This window comes from Pelodiscus sinensis, chromosome 14 (assembly GCF_052426305.1).
Source record: "Pelodiscus sinensis isolate ZL-2025 chromosome 14, ASM5242630v1, whole genome shotgun sequence".
Lineage (NCBI taxonomy): Eukaryota > Metazoa > Chordata > Testudines > Trionychidae > Pelodiscus > Pelodiscus sinensis.
Window position 1 is genome coordinate 11,563,822 of NC_143065.1, and position 24,797 is coordinate 11,588,618.

A 24,797-nucleotide genomic window follows, 5' to 3' on the forward strand; every position below is an offset into this window, starting at 1 on the left:
TCCTCAGCATGGTCTGCATTTTATTTCAAAATGGGTGTTCAGAAGGCAGCGAGGAGGGCAGAGGGAACGCGCTCACTCAGGAGCAGAGTTCTCAGCAGTTCCCCCACATTCTGCTCATTGTATTTCATGCCAGGCATAAATAGTTCCCATGGGACCTAAGCCTGGCTGAAGTCCATCCAGTTTGCTATTAAAAGTCAACCAGGAACCCTTCCCATTGCACCGAGAACTGTGAGATTGCTCCTGCCTCTAGCAAGACTCCTCACTTGTAACACAAGACCAAGTTTATAATAAACTCTTCCCTTGACCAGAAATATATAAAACTGTCTAGTTTGCTGTAGCAATACTTAAGACAGATTTCTTTAGAAGCTGATTGTCCTCTGCACATCACAGTGGGACTGACAATGCAGCTTGTTAATCTCATGCCAGGCAGACTCAGACTCCTCTCCCTGCCCCAAACCCACGAAGGGGCCTGCTCGCAACAGAGGTTCTGGACAAAAGACTGCTTCAGAGCCGTAACTCCCACGTATTGCCTTGTGAGTTGAACAAGCACCATTAAAGCATGTTAGACTATAACCAAGATCAACTTTTAGCTAAACCAGCTCACTGCAATCAACCAGCAGAGTCGATTTTCCACAGCAAAAGGATCCAATTCAGGCCCTGAGGATTTAACAAGAAGGGACACAGCATCCTATTCCAACTCCCTATTCAAAGTGAAAGGCAAGGAGGTAAGCACAGAACAGAATAGCTCCACCCATCCACCCCTTTCAAGCCACTGTACTAAACTGAGTGCATCTGTGCTGATGGAGAAATAACCCTCCATAACCTCTTCACTGCTATCAACCAGAGTTAGACCTTGGTTGAAACATACAACTGTGTCTTAAGTGAGGCAACACACTTGGTGTGCCCCATAGCTTGAGGTGCCAAGTTCTCATCCAAGCTCCTTTATTCAATTGCTGGGATTAGCAAAGTGGGCCAGGGAAAGCAGCTGGAGTCGGCTTCCACAAAATGGGCTCAAATGCACTGATTTGGGACCAACCGCTGGAAAAAAAGGTCACAAGAGGAGAGAACTCAAGAGGCTTCACACATAAATTTAATCAGAATCATCTGGCAGAAGGAGCCTCAGCAACAGATGGTGACATGCGCCAGCCAAGATTTTAACACCCAAGATAGTCTGTCCTTCAGGCCCCTATTACATCCAGATGTCATTGTCACCACATGACCTTGAGGCTGCAGCATTAGTGTCAGACTATGCACGGTCTCCAAGATTTATAGAATGACCAAAAAGCTCCCTCTGAACAAGACACTCTATTCTGCACATTCTCATCCAATCACTGCACGCGACTGAATACTAACGAAGCCAGTGGGAGGGGCAGGGCTAGGCCAGCGGTGGTACAGAGACAACACCCCAGTGTTCAAAGCCTCCCTGCTAGTCAGTGAATAACTAACCAGCGGAAAAAAAATAAATAATCAAAACAGCCCTTTCAGTGCGTCCACAGAACCACATCTCTACCTAAACAGACCCACTACAGGTAATTACTATTCTAGAGCAAACAATGCAGGGAAGTCACTGTTTGACTGCTACACTTGTTCTGGAGGGCAAAGAACAACAACGGAATTAAAACCAACAAATGCTGAACATTGTGGGAGGAGGATCAGAATTTTCAAGCTACTCTGATGCAGGTTGTTTTGTTAATTAATCTTCCCTCATTTTTAGGACAAGACCAAATCCATCTCTATGAATTGTGTCCTCTGAGAGGAAGTCAGTTCATTGCATCATAATGCTCCAGGAAACCACGTTAGCATGATGGACAGTTTGTGTCCATTTCAAAGCCCACCAAATTTGAGATTTGCTCACCCTTCTCCCCTCCCCACCTACCCACCCCCCAAAAAAACAGGATCATGATTTTATGCCATGATAGAGAGAATTCAGAGTCATCCTCATGAGTAAGAGCAGCACAAGACTGCATCCTGATTTTGTAGTTTTGTAAACAAGTTATTAGCCAAAGTCACACTAAAAATTCTCACTCCTAAGTTCAGACCTTCCATGGCAGAGTAACTGCTGAATAACATCTGCTATGACCCCATCAGAAGCCCTTTAAACCCATTAGTAATAGGCTGACAAGTCCTGCAAGGGACATTATCTAGAAGCAGCGCTAATGTCGTGCCATTAACCAGACAACTAGAAACCAGGCACCTGATTAGTCACTAAGGATGTTAAGTATCGGGTACCTCTGCCTTTAAAACATAGCCACAGCCCTAGGGCTGTTGCTACACTTCAAAAGCAAAAGCACTGAAGCCTGGGGTCAGCGGGGGACTCCCCCACTGATCCCGAGCTCCCTGTGGCACTGCCACTTTGAAGTACCCCCCTTTGCTGCCTCTGATAGAGGGGGAGGGGAAGCGACTATCTTGTTGACTAGTCATTCACATCCCTATTAGTCACATCAATATATGGAATATAGGGTGGTCTCCGTAAGCAACATGGCAATCTTTAGCAGACAGCCTCTCAAACAAACCAGCTCCAGCCCCTGCCCAACTTGCCTTAACCCTCATTGCTCCCAGCCCCCGTGTCTGCATGGTACCCACCTAGATACTCAAAAGAAGCAGCAAGTTTTGGGTTTGATCACTATGTATAGACTTAGGTCAAAGCAAACCCAGCAGCAATGGTAGATGCCGTTAAATCCATTACTTTAACTAGATAGTTGGCAGGCAGCCCTCCTCCTCCATGAGCCTCAGCTGTTTCCCAGAATTCCGGCTCACCGGGCCCACCTCCCAGAGCACTTCAAGCTAAGACTAGGGAATACACTGAAGAAACTAAATAAATAAATGCAGATAGTGTATTAGGTCCCCTCTACAGAAGTAGGAATTCCTCAAGGTCTGAGGTTGCTTCTGATACACACCCAGAAAGTGCAGTGCCCTAGCAGTAATGTGAGACCCAGGATCCCTCAGCAGTTCTAACCCCCTCGAAAGCCCCTGGACAAAGGAGCTTCCCAGGGGACTAACAGAACGTGGGGGCAAACTGGAGCCAAGCCCTCACAAGCCTTTCAAGTAACTTCCAACGTGGAAACACAAGCTCCTTCTCTGCTTACCTGCTAGATCCCGTGTTCAGAGTCTGTAAGAACATGGCAACCCCCTGAGACAGCACCAGATGCTGAACCCCCACCTTGGCAGATGAGGAAAAGGAACGATTGGTCGCAGATGCTCAAGTGCATTCATTTGCAGCTCTCCAGCTCCGTAGCTTACTTGCTTTGCTGCTCCCCTTTACACACAGCTTTGGGAGTTCTTTAAGAGAGTGCCCACATGTCCTCTTCTCCCTTCTCCCCCAGCAGCATGATGCACCTCTCCATGCTCTAACACTGCAGGAGGTGACCAGTCGTGTCCAGGCAACAGGAATAGCTACACACAATCTCTCTATTATCACTGTAGGTAACAAAAAGAAGCTTTGGGACAAAACTGTTGCAGCTCAACTCGAGCAGGTGCCCCTAAGTGCAGCAACTGCAGTGTCCAGGTTTCCAGTCACAGAGCCCACATCAGTTTCTGACAATGTTCAGAGCTGACAATAGTTGCCTCTGCCAGGCATCCTAGTGTCCTAATTAACAAGGTAGAAAGGGCTGGCCCTTGACTGGCAGTGTGCAGCCCCTGCTAAGCAGGGCCTACTGGACTGTGCAGGAGAGAGAGTCCCCAAAGCAGCAGGGACAAGGTGAGGCGGCAGCAGGTTTTGGGGGAATGAGATCTAGGTCCTCATCGTCTGGGATCTCATCTAGGTGGTACCCATCCTGCAGCAGTTGACGGCTCAGATCCTGGTTCACCTGCTGAGTGGGCGACAGAAGAGAGAAGCACTCCTGAAGCAAGTCAGTCTGTTGGGAACACGGAAGCTCCTCCACTGCTTCAGCGCCAACAAAAAGATGTTCCCTGTTGTCTCTGATGTCTATCCTCTCATGGTTGGGACTATCTTTGGGACTATCGTTTGCAATTCTTTCATTTGCATTCTTATTACACACCCACCCCCTTAGCAGCCAAGCAATCAATGGGGGCTTGATTCGGAGGTGAGGATTGATTTAAATCAAAAGGAATTTTTAAAATTAAAATCAGGTCTTAGCAAGAATAAGGCCATAAACTCAAAGAGCTCCACGTTTCCAGCATGCTCCTGATCCCCAGCTCCCCACAGAGGAAACAACACCAGATGACCAGAGAAAAGCTTGCTGGCAGAGAGAGTTTTAATTCAGACTGCAGACACTGATGAACACCACACAGATCAGTGTGGGGCTGCCACTCAAAGTCCTTTACAAAGCTAAGCTCAGGACAAACTGCTTGAGGGCCTGTCAAGAGATTGTGCTTATAGACCCTAATAGGAAATCAACCATATCAAATACAACTGTCTGTTTGTCGGGAGGGGCAGGGTTGGAAATTAAGCATCCTCTTGCAGCTTTGGACACCCAAGCAGCATTACGCTCCAGTAGGAGAATTAGAAATTTGAAACTGACCAGTCTAGATAACTATCCAAGCTCAATGAAGTGCATTAGCGGCATCAGAAGAGTAAAGTAAATTACACTCCACATACTGAACTCTCTGCCACCACATATGGGACCTGAGCAAAGGGGATAGTTGGGAGAGGGGCAGAATGGAAATGGATCCAGGGTGTGAGGTAAATGGAACTCTGGACTTGCCTCTGCAGAAGAGTAACCGGAGGAACATCTGGACTCCAGCTCCCCGTCACTAAGAGAAGAATGCAAGAGTCAGGTAAGCAAGAGCATGTGTAAAGCATCAACTGCTGCATCAGCTCTCAGAGGGATATGCAAGAATCTGGTAGAGTGTAACCCTCTCCCCTTGCAGGTAAGGGCTGTCTGAAGTGAGGGAGCTGATGTCAGCTCCTGGGGACAAAGGAGAATGGCTTTTTATATTTGCACTGTTAATGAGCCTCTGCAGGGCCCTCTCCAACAGGAGCCTCACTCACAGGGCAGCAAGGGGTCACTCTCACAAAGGTGGGAATGGGCTTTGCAGCTCGGTGTTAATGTGTCCAACTCTTGGGGTTGTACTGCTGGGGGCAAGCAAATCAGTCTCTGGGGTAGCAAGTCAGCCGCTTCTCTCAAAGCACCGAGCTACAGCCACCCACACGAAGTTCTCACCTGTCTGAGTCAAGGGACACCAGGTTCTCATCCGCTATCTGGCTGAGAGCAGCGTAGCCCTTGTTAAACTTCACTGACCTAGAGAGAAGGGCACAAGAAAGCCTGCAACAGACATTGAGAGGGGGAAGCAGATCTATCTGCTAGGCTAAGACAACAGGGATAAGAAGCATGCAGCGGACATGAGAGAGATCCTCTCACCCCTTACTGCCTAGGCCCTGTTCATCTCAAGGAGGAAGATTCTCAGCCACTAAGTGCTACACCAGCCAGGAATTAACTCCACCTTCAGATGCTCAGTGGATTTAGCTCCTCAGAGCCAGACTATCCCTCCAACAGAGAAATATGTACCTCGTTAAAAGGGTTCCTTGTCTGAACGTGCAGGACTGACAGCTCTACTGTAGCATTTCCCAGCGGTTGGCTACCCCTCATTCAAAGCCAGCAGTTTCCAGGCCCATCCCCCCCCCTGCATTTTTTACTCTTTTACAATACAAGCATCAGTGCTAACCACGACCAGCCTATACAACCTCAGTGGGTGTGTTCCAAGAGTAACAGGAAATACTTGATGCTGAAGGAGAAGAGAAGACAGGGAGTGTGGCAAGTGACTTGTTTGCTTCAGATTCTAATCAAGTTTTCAATATCTTGTGACCCCTGATTGCTTTGTGTGGGCCCCGCCCCCAGGGTTGAGCTAGAGCCATGTCCTCTGCTTAGTCACAAAACAGTTACACCTTTGACAGCAGCATCACAAGCTCACTCATGCTGCCCTTTGCCAGTGAGCCTCATGCCTGATCTGGAGAGACCATTTCTAGGAGCAAGAAGGCAGTTTAGTCTCTATGGTCCACTCATTTGCCTCTAAGTCTGGCAACAAGTAGGTGGTGGGCGAGGGAGGGATGGGGCACATGCAATTAGTGTGAACAGTGATCACTGGTGCATGATGTGGACACACATTGGCAGGGCCGGATGGAGGCATGGGCGAGCTGGGCAGCTGCCCAGGGCGCCAACCCACGGGGGCACCTGATGGCAGCTGTAAGGGGTGCGCGGTGTCCCTAACAGCTGCCATTAGGAGCCGCGTACCCGGCTCTCGCACCGCCGGACAGCAGCGCCCTTGCCCCTATTGCTGCAGGGCCATGCATGGCCTGGCGCGTGCGCTAGCAGCGCTGGCCGGGCCTGGCAACGTATGCGCCATGTGCCCCGGGGGATGGCCCGCGCCGCACGGGTAGGCCTGCGCCCTGCGGCGGTGCCACACGCCTGGGCCCAGGACACCAGAAGTGCTCGGGCCGGCCCTGCACATTGGGAACAAACCATTTGACTCATGCTGCTGACTCATCACTACACAGCTCAGCTCAATTAGAAGAAGTAGCCCAGAGGTCAAAAGCCCCATAAACCTCTGAATAGTCCACCTCTCGGCTCCATATTTGAAGAGACAGCTTGTCAGCAAAGAATCTGTCTCAAAGAAATGGGCTCAAACCTCTTTGCTGCTGGCTTGGGTTGATGTAGCACGGTTGTCCCCAGCATGCCTTTCCTCCGCAGCACTGCCTTCGCCATTTCGCGGTGCTTCTCTGAAACCCAAACACGGATACTTACAACCCTGTACTCAACTGACCCATATGCGAGTTGTAAGTCCCTACCAACCAGAGTGCAGCTGCTTTACGTCTTTCATGTGCAATGTATGAGACAAAAACTCAGTTCCAACATGTCTATTCTTATCGCTTTGATTGAAAGAGACAGTTGATTGTGTTATCCATGTGGTCTGATGCACACTGCAGTGCCGTCTATTTGTTTCATTTAGATGCCTCCCTCTCCTGCCATGCTTTGGCACCAAATAATATTAAACACACGAAGAACCCTTCACCGAGCCCTCCCCATCCCCAGTCCCCACCTGTTCAAGTCTAGGGATGTCAGCAAAAGCACCTCAGCTGATTCTGGTTGCCTGGGAAGTATAAAGGCTCAGCTAGCCAGGACCCTGCCTGGGGAAGGTTTTGGCAATCAAAGACAATACCTTTAGTTACAGTCAGGAAGCAAGCAAGGGGCAGAGTCTGGAGAATTAGTGCAAAGAGCTCTCTGCAGCTCAAGCTGCCCAGCAATCCCCATTTATGTTCTTCACCAGCTATAGCTCCTAGATGTACATGGCATTCTCCTATCCTGGAAGTCACAATGGACAACCCTAGCAAAATTCACATCAGGGAAATGGTGACAGTCACCTAGCCAAGTAGAGATAAAAGGCACTTTTGGACACAAATGTTTCTGAGGTTTTAGGGGGCAATCAGAGGTTCAAAGGGCCCAGATTTGAAAGCCTGGAGGACAAAAGGTGGGTGAAATTATCAGTCATGGGCGTAGGCCATTATCATATGAATTTCAAAATGTTCCCCCGGTATTAAAGGCACTGAAGTCTAAGTATCCCAGCTTTGATTTTCTCTGACAATTTTGAGCTATTCTGTCCATTCAAAATTATGATCGCTTCCTTAATAATCCAATGGCAATATTCCGTAGCCTGTCATGACAAAATTATGCAATACCACTTGCCTAGAGCAATATAATTTGCTCAGGGGAAAGGATGGAAATTTTCTTTTAATACAAATGGTTTAGTGCCCAAAGTTTGGGACAAATGAAATAGAAGATCTAGTTAATCTGTTGTTCTTATTAAAGGGAGAGATCTAGGCTACAGCTTCTGATTCAAAGGAAAACATTCTTTAAATGGAATACCAAATAGTGCAATGCATGATTTGAACTCCCCCCTCCTCAGGGCAAGGTTTACCACGATCCATCAGTCTCTGCAGTGGTCTACCTCATGTGCCATATTTAAAGCTGGGGGAAGGAGACAGGTTGAGAGGTCAGGAAACACAAGGCTTCATTCACAAAACAGGTATGGGACAACCAGCCTAGCTTCTGCCATGCTGTCCATCAATGGACTGTCACCTGTCCCTAGCACAACTACTTCCAAGAGAGGTAGGAGGATTTTCAGACCCCATGATCCTTCAGTCACTTGCCTCTCTGCTGAAATTGTCAATAACCATCACAATTGCAATGACAAAAAGCCACAAAACGTCACTAAACCCAGATTTAATTTCCAATTCAGTTCATTTCAAACAAGACAGAACAATTTACAGCCCCCTCACAGCTGGGCTGGAATTGAACCATTAACCCTGAAGCAAAATGCTCCATTACCCTCCAGTGACTCTCAGATGGGATCTTGCTACAGAAATGGGGACACTGTTACAACACAGGCCATCACTTACGCAGTTTGGCATGAATGGAGGGAGCTTTGGTCATGATGTATGGGCCCCTTTTTTCCACAGCATCACTCTCCCTGTTTGTCCTCTTGTTCTCCATCTGAGCCTGCTCGAAAGAAAATGAGAAAGAGCAGAATGAGTCAGCCAGCACCATTAAGATCCAAGATCAGAAAAATTATGTTCAGGGCATCTGTGTTATTTTCACTATTTCTAGGACACTCATCGCTGTAATAACCTGCAGTCACCACAGCAAACACCTCCCACATCCCCAGCAATTTAATAGAGCTGAAGGGGGAAACCTTATTCTCTTCCAGCCCAGTGTCTCCTATGAAACTGGAAAGATGGGAGAAGCATGGAAAGAGAAAGATAGATAGTCCATCAATAAATGAGATTTTTGGGAGGGGACTGGAGATTAAATTCAAGACAACTAATATAGCTGTGATAATAAGCTTCCTGTGTACCAATCAAACAAAAAATATAGAACAAGATTTCACAACTTCTCTGATCATGCAATTTGGGAGTTGTAGTGTTATAAGGGAGGGGATAAGCTTTAAAAGAAAGCTAAGCCTGTAGACAGTTTAAAAAAAACCAAAATTATATGACTCTGGGACCAGGGCTTTAAGAAAAAAATCTCTCTCTCAATATTGGGTGTGAGACAAAAATCAAACGACTTCACAACAAAACTAAAACTCTGCAAAAGTTACATAATAAAAGTTGAGAAACACTGAAAATCAGATACTTATAAATCAGCCAATCCAGATAATACACATCTTGGCATAACACCAAAACCTTCTGGGAGTGGTGTATTGTCTCATCTAGTGGCACTGAGACTACTTACAGAAAGGCAGCTCTAAGGCATTAAGCTAAGGAGCAGCTGGTTTTTAGCTCATGCTTACAGACTCCCATTCTAAGCTCCAAAGGTCCCAGGTTCGGTTCTGCCTGTCAGCCTTACACTAGCATAGTAAAAGGAATTAACTAATAAATAAGTGTACAAAAACCAATGAGTTTTGGCAGGGAGTTAACACTAACTCTCCGTGCAGAATTAGCAAAAATACATAGTAGCAAACACACACACCAATCACTTTATGGATATGAAAAACAACAACCAATAGCGGGGTAGCACAACATGTCGCTGGTCTCATGAGCGTTATGGGCACCGCCCACTGCTTCAGATGAGGCGCAGGACACGCTGGCTTTTACAATACAGCTGTGTCTACACTGGGCCACTTATTCCAGAAAATCAGCCGCTTTTCCAGAATAAGCTGCGAGCTGTCTACACTGGCCCCTTGAATTTCCGGAAAAGCAACGACGCTCTACTGTACAAAATCAGCCGCTATTCCAGAAAAGCTACGCTGCTCCCGCTCGGGCATAAGTCCTTATTCCGGAACACTGTTCTGGAAAAGGGCCAGTGTAGACAGCACAGGAGTCTTTTCCGGAAAAAAGCCCCGATCGTGAAAATGACGATCGGGGCTTTTTTCCGGAAAAGTGCATCTACATTGGCCACAGATGCTTTTCCGGAAAAAGGGCTTTTCCAGAAAAGCATCCTGCCAATGTAGACGCACTTATTCTGGAAATACTTATAACGAAAACTGTTCTGTTTTAAGCATTTCCGGAAATTCATGCCAGTGTAGACACAGCCCGAGTGTGCAGGGTAACACTGATCGCGATTCCCTCCCCCCCGTTGCTCAGCGCGGGGAGGGGTCGGAGCAGGCGCACTCAGCGTCCCCCCCAAGCCCGGGGTCTCGGGCAGGGGAACCCGCGAGCGGGGCTGCAGCGCGCCCGCCTCTCCTCGCGCGGGGGCTCGGCGGGGACGGGGCCGCGCCGCGGGGGGGCCGCGAGCAGCGCCCCGGGGGGGCCGGGGAGACGCGGGCCCGGCTCTGCTGAGGCTGTGGCGGCGCCGGGAGCGGGGGAGGGGCCGGGCCGGCGGGGAGCGGGGCACCGCGCTGCGGACACTGGCCCCGCCGGCAGCATCTCCTCACCGGCCCGCCACTGGCTCTGGGCTGGGCCCCGGGCGGCCGGCTCGCGCCGCCATCCCCCGTCGCCATGGTCGCTGACGGAGCCCCACCCTCTCATTTGCATAAGCGCAGGTCATGAATAATTAAGCAGCCGCCGGCTCACCTGAGCCGCCTCGACGCGCCCAGACCCGAAAGCGAGGCTGCCCAGCTGCGCGCACGGCGGAGTCCTCCCCCTCCGCTCCCTTAAGCCGATCGCTATTGGCTACCGTGGGGCAAACAAGCCAATCCCAGATGCACAACCTTTCACCCGGAAATAGCGTCAACGGCCCTCGTCTCCTCCTTGAATTCAGGGGGCGGGGAAAGGCTACGAGAACGACTTTCTATGCTGTGGTCTCTATGGTGTGTCCCCACGTCTGACGCGCGCTGTTCTTCCTACGAGGCAGCAGGTGGCGCGGCAGGCTCTGGCGGCGTGGGGGGATTGTGCGCGAGGAGCTGCCGGGCCCCTGCCTGCAGGGAGGCGCCGCCTTTCCCCCGCATTGCCGGGGCACAGCACAGGGGCCACCAGGCTCCTCCCCTCCACGGGCTGCCCCTGGTTGGGATGTGGGAGGGGCCTGGGTAGCTGCTGGGATGTTAAATAGTGACTCGTCCAGAGGCTGAAGAGTGGAAACAGCCCCAGGGCTGCTGCAGCACTTTAAAGGGGAAAGCACCATGTGGGACTCCCCCGCTGGCCCTGGGCTCTGTGACCTGCTTTGAAACGCCGTGGGGAGCCCAGCGTCCTGCTCTTCACAGCATTTCAAAGCGGCAGTGCTGCGTGGAGCCCGGGATCAGCTGAGGACTGCTGACCCCCGGCTGCTGCTTTGAAACACCGTGTGCAGCCAGCTGGGGTGTTCCCAGGCAACAGGCGCCGTTTCAAAGTGGCAGCACCACCTAGGGCCTCCCAGGCTCCACATGGTGCTGCCACTTTGAAATGCCACGAGGAGCCTGAGGCTGGGCTCCCCGCGCTGCCACGTTGAAGTACCCCCACCTTCCTCCCCCCCCCGCCAGCAAAGGGGTGGGGAGCGACTAGTCGACAAACTTGTCAACTATCCGATAAGCATTTGCTTATTGTATAGTCGAGTAGTGCTTCACATCCCTAATATGGTGGGGGCATGCTGCGGGCAGACACTGTCTCTACTGATATATAGCGGTGCCATGAGTTTTCTTTTCCTGCTTGCTTGGGAGAGAGAGAAATGCAGCTGTACCCAAGATGTAACTTATTAGCATTGCTAATACACAAGCCATTTGTTATCTTCCATACCCCTTATCCACTGTGAATCATAAATTAAGGCTTTGTCTACACTACAGCTTTTGCCAGAAGAGGCAATGCAAAGGGATTAGCATTTTCTCATGCTTCATTTGCATAATCTCTTCTGATCCGTTTTTTGTGCAAAATGGATACAGGGAGGCATAAGGATCTTGCGCCAAAAGAGTTTTTGCTCAAAATGGCCATGGCCACACTGCATGTTTTTGCACAAAAACCCCTTGCGCAAAAACGGATCAGAAGAGATTATGCAAATGAAGCACGAGAAAATGCTAATCTGCACTTCATTTGCATTGCCTCTTCCGGCAAAAGCCATAGTGTAGACATAGCCTCAGGGTTACATCTCTTGTACCCTTTGTAAGTTACTGATTCCAGGAGTTTTGTGGTGTGAAACCTGCAGACATCAGCTAAAAAGCTGTAAACAGGGGTGGGTATAATTATATTCACCACATGGTCATGATTATGCATTATATGGGTGTTCATGCTACTAAATTAGGGCCTAAAAAGTAATGTAATTTATAAATGTATTTACATACTAATTAGGCTAAAAAGGTGTACTTGGGTAAATTTGTTGCTCACTCACATCCCAGGTAGGTGGGATCCCAGACGGAACGAGTCTCAGCAATAAAGAAGCCCTGTTACCCCATCCCCCAAGGGGTCAGCCTGTTTCTTTTCTAACACCCTTCACTACTTATCCAGCTGCCAGCCAGGGCAGGCTAGGCCTTCAATTTCTAATGTAAACAATATACTGAAATGGGCTTAATTTGTGTATGTTATAAAGTAGCACAAAAAAGAGCGGGCCCTTTAATGGCGGCAAGTTCCCATTACACCCCTCCACCCTCAAATGAGAACACTCTCCCTGGCTCTAGATACACTTTGGTCTCCTTTTTTCCTCACTCCCAGGCTTCTCTGAGAACTCCAGAATAGAGTGGAAGGAACCGTATCCATTCTGCCTTGGTCTTCTTAGCATAGAACAAATTCTGAACCAGATAGCCTGCTGTCCATCCCTAAGGAATAGAGAAGTATTATGGTTCCTGCTGCCTACATTTCCAGAAAGGTGGGGGAATGGGAGAGAATTGCTAACTGACTAGAGAAGAGTAGAGCTGCAGGAAGCCTCCAGAGAGCTCAGAGTAGCATACAAAAACTGCTGTGGCCTTATTACAAGGAACAAAGAACCTTACAGTAGATATCCCAGGGAATGCAACAAACACAGAAGACTTAGCCTTGGGCTGTGTTCACTACCCCCTCACCCCACTTGATGAGCAGCAATGGATCCAGCAGTGGTTGATTTATCACAGACAATAAATCAACCACCGAGTACTCTCCCATTGACTCCGATACTCCCCCAGGAAAAGGAGAGTAAAGGGAGTCAATGGGAGAGCATCAGCTGTCAACTTAACATAGTGAAGATACACCAGTCACATAGCTGATGTTGCATAACTTAAATCAACATCCCACAGTAGTGTAGACTAGGCCTCAGTATGACATAGTGTTACTGCCATATTGGATAACACCACTACACAAGTATTTGCACAGACAGCAATTAAGGTGTAACTACTACCTAAAGAAGCAACAGACTGAGAATGGATCGTAAAAGGTTTGAAATGTATTTGGAGAGACAGGATAGGTTGAGGAGAGAGGATAAAGATGTAAAGGGACCACATGATCCCATTTCTCTTCACTGGGAAACCTTCTGGTTAAACAGGATTGTGAGAAGTTATTAGCTGACAATGCTGATCATGACTAATGGGAGTCTCCCACATCCTTCACTTCCATCTACTAGTTCATTTGATTTCTGCAGCAATAGAAAGGATAAAATAAGCATTTTCATGTTTTCTTTCCTATGAAAACTGCCATAAACAGACTGAAATGTGTTTTAGCCCATAGCTTTATTTATCAAAATGGGTTGAAGAAAAGTGCCACAGAATATCCATAGCAGAGCAGCAAGCAGATTTACCTATGGTGCAATTTCTAAAGTGAATGCTGACAGAACTTACATGCGCCTAAAACTTCAGATGCAGCTATGGTACATTATAACTGAACCTACCAAGCTGGACCATCCACTATACAGACAATTTTAATCTTAAACCTCTCCAAGGAAGGCTGGGGACCAAGCTATTTAAAAGAGGGTTCCTAAATTGAAGGGAAATAAATTGGGGTAACATTTAAACCCTTGTACCCCTGAGCAATTCTGAGACAGGGTAGGATCTGTTTGTATATTACTTTGTATTTTTTAATATCCTCTGCAACAAATGCTTTCTAAGAGCATGAATTACATCTTGCTTTTAGTCTGGTTACTGTATATCCTATTCTTCCTAGAATCCACAATTTTTGCCCTATAAAACATTAATAAATGTCACACTTGAAATACTGCTTCTCACTCATACACATTTTATCTCTGAGAATCTGTGTATTACAGACAGAACTTCTAGATCCCATTAACTGGCCAGACAGGACTTTGAAACAGATCTTGATACATACTTAATCCATTATCTGATTGCAAGACAAGCCAGGGAGCTCATACCATGGTGTCTCTTAAAAACAGAGATTATAAACACAGAACAGTTGTGGTTTTGAGGGATCCGAGGCACGTTTCTTGCTTTTCAGCTTGGTGACTTCCCAAATAAAAACAGGCCCAGTCTCTCTTTCTTCACCCACCTGCCACTTACTTTTTTGCATCCTTATTTGAAAAGAAAATAAAGGATTCTTTTAACAGTAGCTCTTTGAATCAGTGGGCTTTTCAGAGCCATGCAAGTCCCCGGTGCCCTCTTGTGGCAGAAGAGTGAAGCAGCCAAAAATGAATGGCCACAACCCCTCCTAAGTTCCCTTCCAATTCAAAGATCATGGTAGGTGAGGACTCCAAGGCTGGGAGCAGGTCAGGGGATCCCCACTGACCATCTTGAACCAGTTACCCTGAGGTAAAACACTGTTCTCCACTTGTCAGTGAGGATCCAACTATAGGTATGTAGCAAGCAGTATCCCCCCCAGGATGGTGTGAATGAGGAGTTCCAGCAGCATCAGTTTAACAGTGACTGTAGCACTGGTCTCCTGAACTCAGCATATGACCTAGCCACAAAGATCAAGGTACAGCACTTGACAGAGGTCTCTGCATTGCTGATCAAATCTCCCCTACTGATGCTTCTCTGGAGCAGGTGGAGAATGTTGCTTGTGACCTGGTGGAGTGAGCCTTGACCTTCTGTAGGAGAGGTACATCAGCCAGCTGGTAGCACAGTGAGATATATGGTTTCCATTAAAAACAAGGAGTACAGTGGCACCTTAAAGACTTTACACATTTATTAGGGCACAAGCTTTTGTGAGATACAACTCACTTCCTCAGATGCTTGAAGTGAAAGAAAGGCAGGGATACAGAGATGGAAGCGCCACACCACTGCTAATTAAATCAGGGTCGAGGGGGCTCACCTCTATCAGTGATGAGAAGGGGAGAGTACCTGAAGGGGAAGTTACTTATTGTAATGAGAAAGCCGTTCTATGTCTGACCTTCCTTGTGAAGGGAGAGTGCTCAACCTTCAGAAAACCTGGCTCTGGTTCTACACAGGACAACAGCCTGAACTGCTTGGTCAACAAAGCGAAATCCTGGATCCATATAGTGATAGTGAGTGTCATTTATTTTCATGCAGGACTCAGTGTGGCTGAAAAGCTGAGCCTAACTTAGGAATGAACTTCAGGCAATATCTTAGCGAGGTGGTCACCAACCAGTAGATCGGGATCTACCAGTAGATCTTGGAGCCTCTGATGGGTGATTGTGACTGGTTTGGCCAGGAAGCTATCAAGCGCTGGCACTTCAGTTGCCCCTCCATCCACTGTCTTGCTGCTCCTGCCCTCTGCTTTGGAACTGCCCCTTAGGAGCCTCCTGCTTGCTGTGCAGGGTATGGGAGGAAGAAGAGAGGGGTGCTCTTGTCAGGGTGTCCCTCCTCCCCCCATTTCTGTACCCTATCTCCACACAGAGGGGGGTGGGGTGGAGGGAGCTTAGCAATGCAAATCTGTCACTCTCACACTGTGTGTGTGTCTGTCATTCTCACAAACACACACGGTCTTTTACTCTCCTCTCCCAACATATACATGGGGGTGGGGGGGGGGGTTGTTATTTCTTTTACTGCTTGCAAAGGGTGTTAGGTGTGGTTTTTGACTGGTCTGTGCCTTTCTTAATTTTCATTTCTCTTATGTTTAAATTTAATTCTTGTAGTGAGTTCTAAAATGCCTAACCTGTTTTGGCTGGAACCGTTATCCCCATGGTAACTGCTGCTCCTGGATGGAGCTGGCACATCCCTGCAGCCCCTCAGAAAGGCAGAGCAGGGCATCGCCACATGCTGACCTTGCCTGCAGACACCGCTCCTGCAGCTCCCATTGATGAATAACGTGGAATCGTGGCCAGTAGAAGCTGTGGGCTCAGTGCCTATCGATGAGGGGTAGCCCATTACACCATGGAGCCATTGATGTACATACCAGCTGCTTTCAGGAGTGGTGCAGGGCCAGGGCAGGAATAAGCCTGCCTTAAGCTCTCTGCTCCACCATCCAGAAGCCATCTCAGTTAAATAGTGCCCAGCCAAAACCTGCCTCCTGAACCCATCTCAGCCCTGAACCTCCTCCTGCACTAAACTTCCTGCCCCAGATGTGAGTCCCCCTGCACCCAAACTCCCAGAGCTAGCACCTTGAATCCCCCACCCTGGGCTAAGCCTGGAGCCCTTCCCACACTCTAAACTCCTTGGCCCAAGACCAGAGCCTGCACCGCAACCCACTGCCCCAGCCTGCTGAAAGTGAATGAGAATGGGGGACAAACAGGGATGGAGTGAGCGGGCTGAGGCCTTGGAGAAGGGGTGGAGCAGGGGCAGGGCCTCAGAGATGGGGCAGGAAGGAAGCGGGGCAAGAGTATTTGGGTTGAGGTAGATCTTACATTGCACTTAAAGTGAAAAAGTGATCTTCTGGTTAAAAAGATTGGAGACTAGTGTCTTAGCACCACCGTGTCCCTACAAAATGTTATTGGTTGGCCGTAAAAGGCACAGCCACCAGGAGCACTGACTGTAGGGTCGGGGGTATAAAGGTTTGAACAGAGGTTCCCAGTGCCCCAGCAGGTCAAAGGCGGGCATGTAACAGCCCTTTGCAAAACCTGAATACCATAGGGTAAGAGATGATCAAATGCAGCAAAATAGGCAGGTGGCCAGCTGAGGCTGCAGTAGAGTGGACATTAATAGGGCTGAATGAAAGGCTGGCCGGTCTTAAATGTAGTAAATAGTTGAGGATCTTTAGTTTCAAGACCTGGGCTGAGTCCAAATCACAATGGAGGATCCATATCAAGAATCTCTTCCATTTAAATGAATTTGTTTTCCTCGGAGGTGTTTTTCTGCTCTGTAAGGAGCAGTTCCTATCCATGTACTTGACCACTCGGCAGCCTTGCCCTGAGATGCAGTAACGCTGGTCTGGTTGCAGCATCTGGCCACAGGGCTGTGAGACTAGGTCTGCATTAAAGGATGAATGAATATATATTGCAGGTCTGTGAGCCAAAATTGTCTCAGCCAGCATGAAGCTATATGAATGACTGTGGCTTTCCCTCTTATCTTGGGCTACGACTAGACTGGTATGATTTTCCGCAAATGCTTTTGCGGAAAAACTTGCCAGTCTAGACACAGCCTTGGTGATTACCCTGGCAATCAATGGGAAGGCATAAACAGGCTTCTGCACCACTACTGCAGGAGGAAGATCTCTAGTAGCAACCCTGGACTCAGATTGCTTTTGAAGCAAAAATTCTAACACTTGGCATTGTCTTTGTGCAAAGAAGTCTATTACAGAGAATCAGCAACAGTGGAACAGGGGTCCTTTGGGCTACGTCTACACTTCACACTTATTGTGGCATAAGATATTCCAGAAGAAATACTCCAAAATAGCTTATTTCAAAATAGTGCGTCTACACTACAGAGAAGCCTCTAAATTAGTCTGAGGCAGGCTCCCCTAATGTGGACAACCTACCTCAATTTAGAGCCCCAGGAAGCACTGGGAAGTAATTACTTGGAATGACCTGGGGGATGAGCTATGTTAAAATAGCGACAGTGGAGCATCCACACGACTGCTATTCCAAAATACCTATTTCAGAAGAGGTGTTATTCCTCATAGAATGAGGTTCACAGAATCCAGAATAAGCCACCTTTTTCAAAATAATAGACACTTGCAAAGTTATTTCAAAATAACATCTACTGTGTAGATGCACCCGTGATGAAACTATGCAAGAAACATTTGTGATTGGTCACATATTGCCTGCTCAGGAAATCTGCTAGTCTGTTGCCAGCCATTAGGATTACGCCATTCAGACAGCACCGAGACCAAAATGTAATGATCTGCAGGCCTGGGGCAAGAAGTGGGCACCCCCTTGTTTGTTCCGGCAAAGCTGTCATGGTATCTGTGAAAATTTGCACAGAGTTATGAGGGACAAGCAGGAACATAATACGCAACAGTTGGATGGCTCTGTTCTCCGTGATGTTCATGTATAACTGTCATGCAGGGACCAAGTTACTTGAATATGCAGGTAGTCCAAGTGAGCTCCCCAGTTTGTCCCAGAGACATCTATGATGAGAGTCTCTTTTGGGTAGGGGACTAAAAGCATATCCCTGTCCATGCATTTGTAGGATCCAACACCACCAGTTCTGCAGTGACTTACTGTGGTACTGAAACCTTCCTATTTGAAGTCTCATCAGAGAACAGACCACCTTGAGCCAGAGCTGAAAGGGCTGGAGGTGAAGTCAGATGGATGGCTCCTGGGCTAAGTCTACACTGCAGGTTTCTTGCGCAAGAACGATTTTGCGCAAGAGTTCTTGTGCAAAAGGTCTTCCACAAGAGCACGTCCACACTGCCATGTGCTTTTGCGCAAGAGTGTCCATGGCAGTGTGAACGCTCTCTTGCGCAAGAAAGTTCTGATGGCCATTTTAGCCATAGTGGTTTCTTGCTCAAGAAAATCATGTTGCCTGTCTACACTGCCTTCTTGTGGAAGAGCTCTTGCGCAAGAGGGCTTATTCCTCATGGGGAGAGGAATAACTCTTCCGAAAGAAGCCCTCTGTTCTGATGCTGTACTGTAAATTTACTTGTGCAAGAACGAGCATGCAGTGTAGACACTCGGCAAGTGCGCAAAAAGCCTGCAGTTTAGACATAGCCCTGGAGTATTATGATCATTTCTATGATGGGTAATCTGGCTATCTTAAAAATACAGCTGAACCCAGAGGCTACGTCTAGACTGGCATGATTTTCCACAAATGCTTTGAACGGAAAAGTTTTCCATTAAAAGCAGTTGCAGAAAAGAGCGTCTAGATTGGCACTGATGCTTTTCTGCAAAAGCACTTTTTGCGGAAAAGCATCCGTGCCAATCTAGATACGCTTTTGTGCAAAAAAGCCCTGATCGGCATTTTGGCGATCAGGGCTTTTTTGCGCGAAACAAATCTGAGCTGTCTACACTGGCCCTTTTGCACAAAAGCTTTTGCACAAAAGGACTTTTGCCCGAACGGGAGTAGCATAGTATTTCTGCAAGAAGCACTGATTTCTTACATGAGATTGTCAGTGTTCTTGCGGAAATGCAAGCGGCCAGTGTAGACAGCTGGCAAGTTTTTCCGGAAATGCGGTGATTTTCCGGAAAAACTGGCCAGTCTAGACACAGCCCTAGTGATCACAGCATGGCACTTGGGGAGTCTTAAGGAATGTAACACTTAACCAATCTATCTCCCCAAATGGCAGATCTTGTGTGGTATCCTGGACTTCTCTTGATATTCCTCATGGGCACAACTGCTCTGCCTGTGTTGGGGATATCCATAACTAACACTGCTCCAGCCACCATCTGTGATTATCACATTTTCTCAATAGCATTTTGTGGTGCTTTTCTTAGAAAGTGAGTCACCCTCTCCTACCTGGTAGCATGCTTCATGCAGTTGCAGAGAGGCAGGAAAGTAAAGCTTTGTGATCAAATACATTTAGAATATTGGGGTCCCTGTCCTTGTACATGCCTTGTTAACCTAAACTTTCCTGCACTGCTATTACTACTACTGGGTTTGGGTGGGAGTAAAAGTACTTCAAATGGTATGGGGACACCCAATAAGCCCTTCTCCACCTTTTAGATGTCATCTAAAATACAAGCTGGAGTTTGCTACACCTTAGGTGGCTCTAGTGTGTCATGAATGGCAAAAGCAACACTGGCCAGGGCAGATGTAGTGAATATGTCAAAGAGCTGGTGATTTTCTTTATGACCATTGTTTCCGTATTTACATGTCCATTAAGCTGTGAGATCTTGAAATATTTTAGGCAACGGCTGGTGTGACTGCCCCATTAGATTATAACTCTGTTGGTACAGATTAGGGATGCTGCTGTTCTTTCAGTGCTCCTAGCTGCTGGGTGCTGGTGTCAGGTTCTGGCATCAGTGGTGCCGATAGTGATGCCATCGGAGATCATGGTCTCTAGCTCCTAGACTACAGGAATGGGATCTGCTGCAGAACACAGGAGATTGCGTGCCAGGACTAGGGATGTTATCAGCTATTTAAATGCAAACTGAGTAGTCAAAGGAATTTCCATGGATTAGTGGATAACCGAGCTGCAGTGGGGCTAGCTCATGGCCCTGGGATCTAACCCTGCTACAACTCTGCCTTTTAAATGCATTAGGAGCCACCAGGCTCATCATACATTTAAAATCGCAACCCTGGCCCCTACTGTGTGGGATGGGCCCCGCCTAAGCTTCCATTTTGTGAAATGGCTTCTGAGTCCCACTCGCTGGGGGCGGAGTGCCCTGGGCCTTCATTGTTATGACGGCAGTGGTGGTGGTTGGTCATAGAACTGCAGATGGACTCCCCCAACTGGAGCTCAGCTAGCTCTTGCCAGAACATCCTCCTGGATGGGGGCACTAACACCTAATGAATCACCTCCCAATGGAGAGAGACTGAGGTGTCTCACTGCCTCATCAGCCAGCCTTCTAGTTCTCCCCTTGTGCCTCCTCCACTTGCACCAGAGTCTCTATGCCTGGCCAGCAGAGACCCCGCAGCTATGTCTACACTCGCAGCTTCTTGCACGGGAAATAGGCAAATGAGGTTAAGCATGAAATAGCACCAAGCCTCATTTGCATAGCTAATGAGCCACCATTTTTGCAGAAGAGGCTCTTGCTCCAGAAGGAGCTGTCTACGTTGCCCCTTCTTGCACAAGAAAAACCCTCTTGTGCAATGCTGCTATGCTGATTATTTATAGGAATAATGGTATTGCGCAAGAGGTTTTCTTGCACAAGAAGGGGCAGTGTAGACAGCTCCGTCTTGCGCAAGAGCCTTCCCCTTGCACTCAACAAAAATTGTTGCTAAAAAAAATTCTGGTGCAGCTCTTTGCATTTTTTCTGCCACTGTTTCATCTCTCTTCATTTAATGGGTTGCCCACCCCTCAACTAGACGACCATTGAGCACAGGCTTATCAGGTAGTTGACTACTTGCTCACTTCTGTAGCCAGGACAGCATAGTCTATGGATACTGGCCCAGTCCACTACTAGTTGCACTACTGCTTGTGAGAGGGCTCTAGAATCTCTCAAAGTAGGAGAGGCATCCCTACTCAACACTGGGGAGAAGGCATAATCCCAGCAATGGGGAACAGTAACACTCTCCAACTTGGAGGCTCAGATTCCCCCTCACTATCGCAGGTAGTAAGGAGCAATTAGGGAGGGCTCCAGGTGCACACGGAGACCTGGAGCATTTGCACAGCACCACAAACTGCTATAAAAATGCAAGTTTTATGCACACCAGGCAAATGCACAGCTACACTGTTACTTCCAAATTAAGTATGATTCTAACCCCCTTCAAACTACCTTTCACCCTAAAAAGCAGCTTGTCTTTGTTGCTAATTGGTCCACTTTCGCACTATACAACTAATAGCACATACACAGGGACAAGTTTCCATGTCAAAGTGCCAGTATGTTCACATCGCCCAATACAGGGCTTTTCATTATTCTCTGAAGAACAGGACAGGCTTCTAATCAGTGTCTTGCACTTCCAGTATGTCTACTTCAAACCAGTCCCATTACAAGCCTACACCAGCTTTTCAACAGGGAGAAGAAAAATTTCCTGCTCTCTTCCCACTCAGTTACAGGACCATATATAATATGACTCATCTCATTGTATTTTCACTGGATATAGACTAGCAAGTATGATTGGTTACTGGCAGAGTACATCTTGTTTGTCTGGTCAATGCAATTTGAGGCTATGTCTACACTGCAGAGTTTTTGCGCAAAAACTCGGGAGTGTCCTCACCTCACACGTGTTTTTACGCAAGAAAATGTAGTGAATCGACAGAACAGAGGGTTTTTTGCGGCATAGGTATTCCTCTTTCCACGAGAAATAACTCCTTTTTGCGCAAGAGCTCTCGCGCAAAAGGTGTGTGGGGATGGGAAGGCTGTTTTTGCATGCAAAACCCTGTTATCGAGAGAAGCACAGGTGCCCTGGTGGCCGAGCTTTCTTGCAAGAGTGCGTCCATGCAGTCTGGACACTCTCTTGCACAAAAGTGCATCGCTTTTTCGATGCACTTTTGCAGTGTAGACATACTCTTCCACAAAAAGCTTCTTGCACAAGCAGCCTGCAGTGTAGACATAGCTTGAGAGCTAACACAGAAGTTGGATGTAATCCTTACTTTAATCTAATGAGAGTCTCTTATTAAGAAGGTATTATTCACACTCCAGAGGATTGTTTTTCTTTAAATACTTTTGATGCGACTGATTCACAAGGACCTGGCCCTTCAGTGGGACTTCAAGTGGCCAGTCTCAGGAACTCTGCCATCCCAGAAACTCAGCCATTCAACCTGTTAGCAGTAAATAAGATCATCCCTTCTTGGCTATTCATTCTTCAGGAGTCACACAACAGAAATGAGAAAAAAAGCCCAGAATCTGGTTTGGTGTTTTAAGAAAAGTAATCTGAATTTAATGCTCATAAGCAGCAAGATGCAATATCAGCTACCAACAGATAGGAGGAGTATAGTGTTTCTAACAGCTTGACAGTTTTAGGCTCTTCCTAGATGAGGGCAGAGCCAATAGCAGGAAATTTTATTCTGAACAAACTTGATCATTAGAAAACCAGTTAAGCTGATCAAAAAAGACTTATGATTTACTGATCTGAAATGCTTCTAGCAGTGGAAACTTGTGTATTAAGCTTATCCTCCCCCCCACACACACTAAACTTCAAAAGAGGTAGGAGTTGGAGGTCAGTAATGAACAGAAATAGATGCCAGTAAGAAACTCCAGATCCCAAGAACATCCAAGAGGACGACAATGAAAATAAATCCTCCCTATAAGGCCCTTACCTGGAAAAGAATGGGACTGAACAGGGGATTAAGTTTGCCATTCACGCACAGCAACCTCTCCTAGCCTCCCAAAGACAGAGAGCCCTTGGGCAAGGCTTATTCAACAGGTCCTTTGGAAACAAGGGAGTGGACTTTAAGGTAAAAATGGTAGTTAACTTGACCATTATGCCTAAAGAGAGTCATCCTTAACATCCCTTACCTGAAGGCTTTACACTCCAAACAATGTACAAAGAAAGCATACAATGAAAAGCAAGGCACCTGATCTGAGAATTCTAGGTGTTCTGTTAGAAATACCTAAGCAAAATGGCTAATAAATTAGCATTAGTGCAACAGTGTGGGCTTGGTTTGATAAGCTAAACTTCTTTTCAAAAGGTCTAAGGGGTCACCTTCTCTAAGCATTGGAGTGGCACAGCTGTCTCCCTTTTTCGTGTTTGGAAGAAAGGACTACTTCTTCATTTACATATCCAAGAGTATCCAAGCATGGGGTGAGCAGCAAAATGCCTGGGTGCACCTCTCCTACTGCTGTACTTCTTTAGACCACTCCTACTGCTCTCTTTGCGAAGCTTCTGGTGCTCTCTTGACAGACAGCAATTCAGCAGAGGATGGACTTCCGGTGAAGTGGTCAGTGTCCTCCTGAGTCTTTTTATATAGTGATCGAGACAGACAAGCACTATACCATCATTTTTCTACAGTGAGAGAAAGTTCAAAATAAACATCGGATCAATCTGTAGCATTTTAATACGTTTGATTCACTCCCCCATGAAGATTCCCCTCTGGACACGAGCCTTCCAGCAAAGACCATACTGATTTGGTCAATTAGTTCAAGTGTATGTGAAATGCTTTGAACAAGCCTACACTTTGATTGGGCTAGTCTTGTTCATTGTCTTTTTTAGCTGTAAAAGCCTGGATTCAAAAGATGATTTATGAAAGGATAAATATCTCCAGGTTACCTTTTAGGTATTCAGGTGCTACAGATGTGCGTACCTGCTAATACAGAGGAAGCACCTACTCAGCTTAACTGCTTTTCTCTCCTACATGCCTAAAGTCAGTGTCCTCAGCACTGTTAAGAAAAACTGAACTGGCATGGTTCGTTCCAAGGACCCAGCAATAAACACAAGGGAAAATGAACTGCAAGAATATTAAATATTGCACCTTGTCTATTTTTGCTACCCAACTCTAACCTACCTAGGAATGCCTGTGAGCAGCTGTTGACTAGTTGCCACTTCACGTGGAACGGGCTAACTCCCCTGTGCAGTGGGGGAGAGAATACAACTGAGGAGGCACATGCCTCAATCTCTCAAGTGAACAACTCTATTATGTTTGCACTTGTCAGACACCTTTTGACTGCATTCCAAGTGATGTTCAAGATGCACATGCCATTGCTTCAGGCTCTGTGAAAGATTCCGTGCCTGGCAGAGCAGCAGGTGAGGTCAACAGGGAACAGATATAGGTTTGTTTGGTTTTTGAGAGGTGGGGAAGGTGAGGGGGAGGAGGGAGAAGATTCCTAGAGACACAGATAAATGGCACTATTTGTATTGTATTACCATATCACCTTGAAGTCCTACTCAGGATCAGGACCTCTACTTTGTACAACACTTATTAGTAAATGCAAAGGTGGGATTTCTGCCCTGACGAGCTTATATATAGCATTTATGTTTAAAAAAATGAAAGACGTCTCCGTTTAAAAGCTGCCCTCCCCCCAAAAAAAACTACTTAATGCAATGTATGTTGTCTATGGGAGAACATAGGCCCTCATTTACTGAAGTTCTACTGTTAGGGTGTAAACATAAATCACACAACAGAATTGGGCCAGTAAGGGTACATCTACACAGCACTGTTATTTCGGAGTAACTGACGTTATTCCAAACTAACATAGCATGCGTCTACA

General features: G+C 47.2%; 1 protein-coding gene across 4 annotated transcripts; it reads right to left on the bottom strand.

Moving 5' to 3' along the window:
- On the bottom strand, positions 1-10,620 carry FAM219B (family with sequence similarity 219 member B). 4 transcript variants are annotated; one of them, XM_075897421.2, is made up of 6 exons: positions 10,327-10,442; positions 8,354-8,453; positions 6,586-6,676; positions 5,124-5,201; positions 4,665-4,713; positions 1-3,806 (listed from the first exon to the last, which is right to left on the bottom strand). In XM_075897421.2, exons 1-6 carry the CDS (start codon positions 10,390-10,392, stop codon positions 3,651-3,653), a joined length of 540 nt encoding a protein of 179 aa, XP_075753536.2. In that variant the 5' UTR covers positions 10,393-10,442; the 3' UTR covers positions 1-3,650. The 4 variants fall into 4 exon arrangements, with proteins under 4 accessions (XP_075753536.2, XP_075753535.2, XP_075753537.2 ...); XM_075897420.2 differs by having other exon boundaries at positions 1-3,809; XM_075897422.2 differs by lacking the exons at positions 1-3,806; positions 10,327-10,442 and adding an exon at positions 10,466-10,620 and having other exon boundaries at positions 3,816-4,713.
- Between the last annotated feature and the right edge of the window lie 14,177 nt (positions 10,621-24,797).

Coding starts and splice junctions, on each gene's coding strand:
- FAM219B (XM_075897419.2), bottom strand. CDS start 10,392: ATGGCGACGGGGGATGGCGGCGCGAGCCGGCCGCCCGGGGCCCAGCCC. Junction 8,454..10,326: donor CCAGAGCCAGTGGCGGGCCG/GTGAGGAGATGC, acceptor TCTTTCGAGCAG/GCTCAGATGGAGAACAAGAG. Junction 5,202..6,585: donor CCCAAGCCAGCAGCAAAGAG/GTTTGAGCCCAT, acceptor CCTTCTCTCTAG/GTCAGTGAAGTTTAACAAGG.